This window comes from Ixodes scapularis, unplaced genomic scaffold (genome assembly GCF_016920785.2).
Source record: "Ixodes scapularis isolate PalLabHiFi unplaced genomic scaffold, ASM1692078v2 PGA_scaffold2__306_contigs__length_199485367, whole genome shotgun sequence".
In the NCBI taxonomy this organism is placed as follows: Eukaryota; Metazoa; Arthropoda; class Arachnida; order Ixodida; family Ixodidae; genus Ixodes; species Ixodes scapularis.
In genome coordinates this window covers 68,768,356-68,778,501 of record NW_024609857.1, presented here as the reverse complement: position 1 = coordinate 68,778,501, position 10,146 = coordinate 68,768,356, and the positions used below count along the sequence as shown (strand labels likewise).

General features: G+C 44.3%; 1 protein-coding gene across 1 annotated transcript; it reads right to left on the bottom strand.

Moving 5' to 3' along the window:
- Positions 1 to 1,350: 1,350 nt before the first annotated feature.
- Positions 1,351 to 2,700, bottom strand: LOC121836512. The gene is made up of 5 exons (XM_042291428.1): positions 2,682 to 2,700; positions 1,977 to 2,117; positions 1,831 to 1,886; positions 1,545 to 1,767; positions 1,351 to 1,475 (listed from the first exon to the last, which is right to left on the bottom strand). The coding sequence occupies exons 1-5, from the start codon at positions 2,698 to 2,700 to the stop codon at positions 1,351 to 1,353; spliced, it is 564 nt and encodes a 187-aa protein (XP_042147362.1).
- Positions 2,701 to 10,146: the final 7,446 nt, after the last annotated feature.

The following is a 10,146-nucleotide window of genomic DNA, read 5'->3' as shown; positions in this document are numbered from 1 at the left end:
AACAAACAAAACTTCAACAATGGTAGCGTCAAGAATCACAGAGTGAATATAATTAAACTATCTAAAGTAGGAAATAAAAACAAAATCATGTCTACCTTCATTCACGAAAATGAACAAGACACTAACTGTCACATTATTAAAACCAAGAGCTGTTCACTAAACAATGCATGTACATGGAAACACTTCAAATAAACATATCAAATCAGGAGACATCAAACTGGTAATTGGGATAGAATATTTCTTGCAGGATAGGTACAGTCTGGGAAAAAAGTTTCCACACTACGGGAGCTGTGGCCGATTTACATTGCTGCACCCTCTGATGACTCGGCACCTGGCGTTGAGACCGGTGCTTGGCTCTGTGCGTTCTTCCATACTCGCAGGGATGCCGATTTCCTCGCTTGCGGCTCCCGTGCCTCGATTGTTGGTAAAATGCCGCGTGGCGCTGCTGCTACATCCTTTACTGTTTATCAGTTCAGGTAAGGAAACATTAAATGTAAAAATAAAGTTTATCATAATAAGCAATAACATTCAGACGGCGTTCAGGAAGGCATGCTATCACTGGCAATGGATACTAGTTGGGTTGAGTGAAAAGAGCTGGCGAAAAAGGCACGCCACCGTAAAAGCTGGTAAGATCTGCGAATCCTTCCTCCGCTGATTCACGGGCACCTCTTACCACTGCTGCTTCTGAAGCAGCATCATGTGAGAGGTTGTCAACAATCGGACATCGGGAGTTGCAGACGAGGAAACCGGCATCCCTGCAAGCATCGCAGGATGTGCATGCGCTAAGCGCCGGTCTCGACGCCAGGTGCCGAGTCATCAGAGGGCGCAGCAATGCAAATCTGCCACAGCTCCTGTGGTCCGGAAACTTTTGTTTCCAACTGTACATGCCAAAGAAAAGCGGCGTAATACACATTTTTTTTACATATGGCAGAATTTAAAAAAAAAGGTGTTCTAGGTTTAACTGATGTGTGCAGGGGTAAACCTTCAATATCCCCATTTATCTCTATCCTTGTTCATATTGCATCTTCCGTAGAGACCCCCTAACTAGGCATGGGCGAACAGTGCTCTGAACTGAAAGGTTTGCATTTTTTGTAGCTCTTACAGCACAATTGCATTCCTACTCCTAAAGGCTGGTTCACACTCTTGCAACTGAGTACGACCGAGAGAGACAAGACCGGTTTTAATCCTCTTGCAACTTCTTAGTACTAGCTCCGCAGCAGCGCGCCTGGTCCTAAGAAGTCGCAAGAGGATTAAAAACCGGTCTTGTCTCTCTCAGTCGTACTCAGTTGCAAGAGTGTGAACGAGCCTTAACTCACAAAAAGCTGTTTTAGATCCCTGCCTCTGCTCAATTCACATGTCCAAACGCCTCATGCTCTTGCGCACATCTTGGGTTTTTTGCGACAGAATAGTTGACATGTTCTTGAGGGCGTGTGTCACAGATATTCCTGTTCGGAATCCCCAGTATGTCACTGTCTCTGCAAGACAGCAGAAAGCAAAGTGTATTACGCACAGATCACACATACCAAAAATATGTGCAAACTTACCAATCACCAGGGCCACTTTTTCAGGGGTCATCTCCTTCCTTGCAGTGGCACCAGACTTGTAATAGTCTTTTGGGGCTAATTTACCCCCATAGGTTCGCTCGGCCAGCCCCCGACGACCCCAAATTGCTTGTGATATGTCCTTTGCTACTAGCGCTGGCTTCGTCTGTCCAAAGGCTTTCTTTGCTTGCTTGCTGCCAACCGTCAGGCCCCTTTTCAAGTGGAACTACAGAAGTAGTAGAAACATCATTTAGAAGCGACCTTGAATACATGTTAATTATGTGCTTACCCTGCCACCACCGATGTCAGTAAAAGGAGCATGACCCACAGCCTGAGGGTCATCCACTGAGGAGAGGCCAAGATTTCATAAGTTAGCCAAAATATTGAAAAGAGCACTAAAACAACACTGGTGCCTAGTCAACTTGGCTACTTTACCTGTGGCTGATGGGGATCCCGAGGTGGCTCTTTGGAAGCTCCTGGGTTGGTCATCTGTTGGGAGGATACTTGGGGGATCTCTTGGGGGCGAATCTAGCTGCTCAGTGTTGGGCACTTCTGGGGGTCCTCTGGCCAAGCTTACTGGAAGATTGGGAGGTGTTGCTCGTGCTCTCTGCACACTTGTCTCCGGGACGTGTCGATGTGGTATGCAGCCTGAAACATGTGTCCCTCAAGTATTGAACTTTAAATGTAACACTGGGTAAAGTTGTGGATAGGTTATCCATTGTAAGTCATTTTCTTATCAATACTTTTGCAAGTTGAGTCAAGAATGCTCAGCATATTATAGCATACATGTACTGGACAGGCCTAAAAATTCTGTGTGAGCGACAGGCCAATTATGACATATAAAACATGACTGTCACATTAGACTGCTGCACTATAAATTATTGCCCAAATTTACCACTGCTTAATCTTGGAATCCATGGATCTTCTTGCTGGGAATCTATAAACAAAAACAAAAGTATGACCTACAGGCTACAATCCATCATAGTTAATACATATTACCAAATACTCTTACAACTTTACTAAAGCTACAAAATACTCATGTCATAACATTAATTTCAGATAACTCAAAACGGCCAGCGAGATCCATATGTACACACTGGTGCCCTAATAATTAAGGCTGACAATGGAAAGCAGACTGACTTTTGAAAGATGGGGCCATTTAGATGTTACTTTCTTTACCTTCATACTAAGGAGCGTTTTTCTGTGCTCAAACCTGTAGGTGAAAATGGCAGAAATTCCCACTGGCAAGAGATTTTTTAGCCAACACCTCACATCTCGTAGTTTATAAAAAAATATATTCTATCAGTTCAGTTCTGTTTAAGTTAATAAAAACATGTTAGTATAAGCTCACGGACTCCTTACCTGGACGAACTGCCTGCACTTCTGGCAGCTGAATAGGCCTTCATACTTCTTGACTCCAGTTTCTCCTCAACTGAACAAATGAAAAACACTGCCTTAGTTTGGAAACCTCTATCGTAATGCAAACCAACATGAAAACCTTAAACCTCAGGGAAAAAATAATATTTCGATTAAGCATTATACACCAATTTCAACCAAGCAAATCAGTGAAAATTGCACCTATATATTTAAAGGGCAACTCCGCTCAATTCCGAAGATTTCGGGATAATGATTGATTTCGAATTAAAAAGCCCTAGTAAAAGAAACTACGTTGTTTGCTCCGCGAAAAATGAGATATATATTTTTAAATCTGATTTTAAACACGAGCGGAAATCGAAACCGAAACTTCGGCTCCGCCCGGCAACATTGGCCTCGGGTCGCCAAGTACATGGCCATCACGTGATACGAGATGTCACGTGATCCTCGGCCCAACGACGGGCGGGATTGGGGCGGGTGTGTGGCAGGCGCGAGTGTCGTGTGCACCGCACTCTTCGCCACGTTTTGGTGTCTACGGCATTCGACGACGTCTGCACAACTGCGGCATAAGTGTGCGCGCACGTGGTGTCCGTAGTGTGGACGAAACTCCGAGAGACAATCACGATCGGTGAGACGACGACGGCGGTTGTGACGCGGAAGACGGCGGTAACGGCGGGACCACGGCGGGCGGCCTAACGGCTCCCAAGAGACGCGCTGCGCAGGCGCGTTACGCCAATCACGTGGACACTGCTGAGCGCCGAGAGGCAACGTTGCTGACGTCATGCGCTACGCTCGCCCGGAGAAGTGAAAACAAGCAAAAGGGGGCCATATAGATGGCGTTTAGCTCAATGTTGGCTCCGACTGCGCTGTTGGTTGCGCCTGAATTCGCCCGCTCAAGTCAGCCGATTTCGGCAACTTGGCGAGTTGCAAAGTTTGCCGGACCGTTTAAGAAACATTTAGACAGAACCGCGTCGTAAGATTTCACGTGTGGTCTTTCTAGGCGATACTGAAGAGGACTGCATTGTTTTTTCAAAACCAAAAATGAAGCGGAGTTGCCCTTTAAGGAGAGATTAGTTCAGAAATGTGACAGCTCATCAGATGCATATGATGCCAACGTCAAAAAAGTAAGCCATCCAAAAGAGATTAAGTATTCTCTGTATGTATGAAACAACACGGGCATGCAGTCTCCAAAAATACACTGAATCAGGGGTGGAAGCGGGCTAGAGCCTTTTGTAGCAGGGCTGGGAGCAGCAAAAGTCCCACTTTGGAGCAGTTTTGGAGCAGTAAAAGGCTCGCTTTAGAACAGCTCGGGAGCAGCAAAAGTAAGTTTTGTAGCCGTAGAAGTAGGTTTTAGACAGGTGTCTAAAAGTGATTTGTTGTTGCTAAATGTGAAAACGTAGCAAAAATATGTGCATGCACATTTCAGAATAATTTTCAAGCAAAATACTATACATACCCTTCTATTTCTATTGCATTAAAATATGGAATATTGGCAATTTATGCAAAGGAAAAGCTTTGAGAACCATTCCGGCAGCAGGCAGAATCATGATAGACTTTATATGGGAGGCCCCTACAATAAAAGCACAACTTCAGCCACGCCAGTACAAAACCGTCTGTTTAATAGACCAATTGTAAACATGTATCCAGAATACTAAACCACTGCAAGGTGTCGATTAACTACCTTCGCTGACTGCAGTTTTTGTTTAATAAAAAATACACAAGTTCAATCACTGCTGAAAAAGCCCTATATCAAGTTTAGTAACAAAATACAAGGCTACTGACATTTGACAAAAATTCAGATGCATAATAAAATGTGTATTTTTTATCTTGAGAATACCACAGTCACTCGTACATATGCAGCTTTAAGCATCGACTAGAAGAGCAACGCAACCTTATGTACTCCATAAAATGTTGTGCATTGTGTGTCTCCATAAAAAAAATTAAGGTACCACAACATGTTTCAAAATAAAGCAGTCCTTGCTGACCTGTTTTCATTAAATACAAATGTTCTCAATCCCTGTTCATAAAATAGAGTAATCCCTACACCCAAGTTAACATACAAAGCTATATCTATATTACTTCAGATAGAAAAATATATTGCCTTAAACGATATCACAGCCACTAATACATATGCAGCATAAACACTGACAAGAAGAGTCCACAGGCTTCCATGTTAAAAAAAAGGGGGTTGGGACTAAGCTGAATCTGTGTACATTAGAAACAACTGAAGTTCACCTTTTTCACAGTTTGAAGAGCAGAGTCAATTTCTTTTATGCGCTCGAGTACTTTGAGCAGTTCAGAGTTCACATCACTTAGCAGGAGGTGTCCACTCCCCACCTTGTCCATGTCCTTAACTGCCACAGCCTTGCTTATGAGTTCTTGTGCACTCAGTAGAAGTGCTTTAAGAGAAGACAGTTTGAACGAGACTGAAAATGAGATGTAGCTGATCAGGCGCTGATCCCTGTGGGGCAGGCTGCCTTCTTACGTGACAAAAAGCCCACCAGCTTCTCTCTACCCAACCCCCCCCCCCCTAACCAGATACACCTATACCCGAAACTTGTACGAGTAGAGTGGCTATAGCAAATTAAGGTGCGTTCACGACAGAAATCGGCAGTGCGGGAGTGCTGCACGGCATTTCTGATGTAACCCCCACTCCTCCACGCTAAAGGAAAGAAACAAAAAGGTGTGTAGCACTGCCAATTAACCAACTCGCTTAAGATCGCGGGTATTGTTTTCGCCAGTGGTCTGACGGCGGGAGACAACACACGGCAGTGTGCACATTCGCGCACACAATGATGGTTTTGGTTTCGGTTTGACAAGACAGATTGAGCTCGAGAACGCATGTGCCTGTGCTCGCGATTCTTCATGGCTAAGCGTCCAAATATGGTACGGTACCAAATAACAGGTAAAACTAGTAAAGACCCATTTATTTTTACTCATGTTGACGCATGTGCATGCGCTCGCAAACAAAAACAAACGAAACTAACATAGCGCGTGTTTCTTAACTTCGTTCGCAAAGAAAAACAAACGTAACTAACATAGTATGTGTTTCTTAACGGCTAAGCGTCAAAATATGGTACGCTACCAAATAACAGGTAAAGCTAGTAAAGACCACTTACTTCTGCTCATGTTGATGGCCGAGGTAGCCCACCGGTGCCGAGGCGCCAACTCTCACGATCACGGCAAATCGGGACCACAGGCAACTGCATGCACGCTCCAACCGCGCCAACCAACTACGCCCGAAACCAAACCGATGTGTTCGTATATCAAGCTCTTTGTAGTCAAAATCGACATCTCACTCTCGATGAACTAAAATCGACGCCTCGCCCTGCAGTTACACGTGGTTCGGAGCCCCAGTTGAGTTGGCACGAGTTACCCGCACTAACACCTAAACAAAAGTACACACCACATGGTGGCCAGTGGCCGACTGTTTGCCGCTAAATTTTGAAAAAATACCCAAAAAAAAGCTGAAATTGGCGTTTTGGAGCAGGCTGGCGCAGGGAAGTGGATTGGCGCAGGGTGGCGCAATTGGCGCAGCGCTTCCACCCCTGCTGAATAGAACCACAGGCTTCTACGCAAACAGCTGAATGAATGAAGACATACTTACTGGCTGTCAGCTTGCTAGCGATAGTCCCATTCATAGATTCTATGATGTTGGTGAGTTGGGCCTTCTCTTTGATGGCTTCCTCACAGCGGTGGCGCCAGTACCTCGCCTTGCTCCTGGCACGCTTCAGCTCTGACGCAGAAACGACATAGTCATCACTGTCGCTGTCCGATTCAGTTGCAGGACGACGTCGTTTTGTAGAGACCTGAGCAGTAAAAAAATTTGGACCATTGTGCACACAAAGTATCAAAATCTTGTGTTAAATGCATATTTATGGACCACATACCTGGACGGCACAGGTGGCTTCATTTTTTTTCCTAGAGTTTTCCAGATGCTCTTGAAGGATGCTCTGATAGGCAGAGCTCTTAGATGCCAACTGGTGCACTTTCTGCCTTTTCTTCTCCTGTAAAAAGTTACGACAGTCCTGAAAGACTATGAAGTTGCACTAAGTATAAATGAGTGCAACATACCTGTTTGGATGTTTGCTTCTGAGAAGCAGGTGCCTCATGCTCACTTCTTTCTCCAGTTTCAAGATCTGAAGGGTGGATTACGGCCTTGCGCACCCTTCTGGATGCCCTCTTCGCTTGCAGTTCTTCTTCGGAATCTGTGTTACAACAAAAAAAAAAATTACTTAAAATAGTACATCAAATATTTATACAACAGAGTTTGGCACTCATTAGGTCGCAATTTTGAGATATATGAATGTAAGAACTTTGATATCCAATGCTACCCGTAATGTCTTTTGACTAGTAATTGTTATCTCTATATACTACGCGAGTATGAATAAGTTGTCATCTAGTCGTCTATTGGTGCTGTTGCCAGCAAAAATGATTGACACATTTTGCTTGTTCTTTCTCTCCCTGCTATTTTGGGGTAAGAGTCACACTATTACCACGTGACGAAGCGAGTGTGACGCAAAATTACGCATTTACCTAGTGTTGGACAATGAATTCCTCGCATAACAATTGTGTGTACACTGGCAACTGAAATAAAAGGCTGTCATCAAAACCACCAAAACTTGAGCCATATAAATACTACTAAAACACTTAATCACCGTTTAACGTAGTTTTGCTCTTGCACAGTTTGCGGTGCTGGTCTTTCCACGTGCAGTGGGCTCAAACCTTCTGACGAACAGCACGTGGATTTCGAAAGGGGCTCTTAACTCGTCCAGTGAGAAAATGCGGATTACGTGCGCATGCTAGTCGTTACGAGCAGTGTACATGTGACTGACATATTTGATATTTCCCATCAGTGGCTGCCTAATTAAATTAAATGACCGCGACCACCACGCAGACACGTTTCCCTTGAAGTCGCGCGTCCGCGCGTATTTTATGAATACGATCACGCCCTCCTAATTTTATGTATTATTTATTTGTAATAATTAAGTCTTACTTACTTGCCAGAAGCAGCACTTGCGAAGGATACGATCCAGTGTTCTCGGAGTTTTCATTGTCCTCCCAGAACGTCGTGTATACTCCGTTCTTATCGAAGTCATTTTCGTTCACCGGATGAAAGTCCTTAATGCACCGCACCGGAACCACGTACCCCTTCTGATCAAATTCTTTTAAAAAACGAACTAGCGCGAACATCGTTTCGATGATGTAATAGGAATTCGCGATTAACTAATCTCCACCACAAAAATGTTCTGGAATCTGCATCCGGAACACGACCAACTCTATAAAGGGCGACCAGGTCAGCTCTCCCCTCTCTACGGGAGCGCGTGTACCGGAAAATACCACGTGACCACAGCTGGGGACAGCGAAATCCGCCAGGCGCCGCCGCGTATCATCTCCAACTGCGCGCGCGGTCACACGCGACGGGCGGCGGTTGTGTTGATAAAACCCACGAGTTTGATTGTAACCTTTTCTGTCGACAACCGCATAGCTTTCTTGACATGTTCTGTAAACAGAGTAAAGTGACAGCGCTTTCTATTGCCGGTCTATTAATTATTTATTTTTTCCCTTTGAGAAGAGCTAAGTTCATGTGAAGCCAACGGAGACCAATGGGAGTGTTTGCTTATCAGTATAGCTATATAGCGAGTCCTATAGCGCGGCCACACGCACAATCTTTTTTCTCACTTAATACGACCGGCTTTAGTTCGATACCTTTTGTGAAGAATGCACACACAGAAATACTCCAAATTTCAATAAAAATATATTAGTTTCGGTTTTAAGATATGGCTCTTGTCCGCTCATAAATTTTTTGCCAGGCCAGTAATGAACATACTATATTGTATACATGAAGAAACATATATTCGATCTCTTGAAATAATGCTGTAGGAAAGGCAAAAGCGTAAAAATGTTTAAAATAGACCATTAAAATAGGCAGACTCATAACAATGGTTAAAATAGGAGAGACAGAGACAAGCTGTATATTTACTATTATTCTTTTATTTTCACTAGGACACAGACAACTAACTTCTTTATTAGTGACGCACTAACTCGAAAACAGTAACGAATACAGTAAGCAGTATCAGATAAACAAACGACGTCTAACATGCTCATAATTAAAATATACACCCTGTCACCAAGTTCCGCGTCATCTGAAATTCGCGAGCTCGCAACATTAACACGTGAACATCATTCTTTCCGGTGAATGACGGCTGATCCGGTACGTAGATGTATCAGCATCACTACATATTTAACTAAACGCTCAAAATGAGGAAGGTTATAATACAGCGTCCAACATTCGAAACACGGCATGTAAAGGATGACGCTGTAAACTTATATGTACCACGACCTATTTTGTGTTATGAACATGAAGAGAACCTATTTTCTCTTTATGCTACATAGTTTGTTGGGTAACTGATTTGCCTTCTGCTTGGCAAGAGATTTTCTTCAGCCAGTCGTTCCGGATCTCCGTCACCGGGAACTCGTGGAAAGCGACCCCCGTCAAGTGGGACCACTTGCATCCAAGTGGCCACAACTGGGCATCAAGTGGGACCACTTGAAGGACCACTTGCATCCAAGTGGTCACAACTGGACATCAACTGGAACCACTTTAAATCAAGTGGGACCACTTGAAATCCCACTTCATATTTTCACCTGGAGAGGGAACACGTTATGAACGAACCTTCCAAAGCAAGCCCGCTGTTAAGCCTCCCTTTTCATTGCGGAACAAGACCGCGGCCGTTTTGGCTAGCCTTGAGACAAACCCACCTGTTGCTCAGCTTCTGGGAACAGTAGCACCATGGGAACATGGTCTGCTCATCACAAACTTGTCACTTACTGAGTACACTAAGAAAAATACCCCACTAGAAGTCTTAAAACAGGAATTCTTTGAGCTACAAAATACATATAAAGACTACCCTATTGAAAAAACCAGCTTAAGCTGGTTAAGCTGGTCCCAGCTTCAAGCTGGGTTATTGCCCCAGCATGCCCAGCTTGGCATGGTGGTTAATCTGGTCATGCTGGGACCAGCTTGGCAAGCTGGTTCCAGCTTGGCAAGCTGGTCCCAGCTTGGCATGCTGGTCATGCTGGTTGATCTGGTCATGGTGGGTGATCTGGTCACACTGGGTAGATCACCTAGCATGACCAGATGGTTCAATGATTTGTCATGCTGAGGGAATTGGCTGAACAAACCAGTTTAGCCATTCAACCAGCTGAAATAAATACACAGGTAAACAAG

Excerpts from the sequence above, each read along its gene's own strand:
- LOC121836512 (XM_042291428.1), bottom strand. Across the intron at positions 1,887-1,976 it reads GGGATCCCCATCAGCCACAG|TGGATGACCCTCAGGCTGTG; the intron begins GTAAAGTAGCCA and ends GCCTCTCCTCAG. Across the intron at positions 1,768-1,830 it reads CTGACATCGGTGGTGGCAGG|TTCCACTTGAAAAGGGGCCT; the intron begins GTAAGCACATAA and ends CTACTTCTGTAG.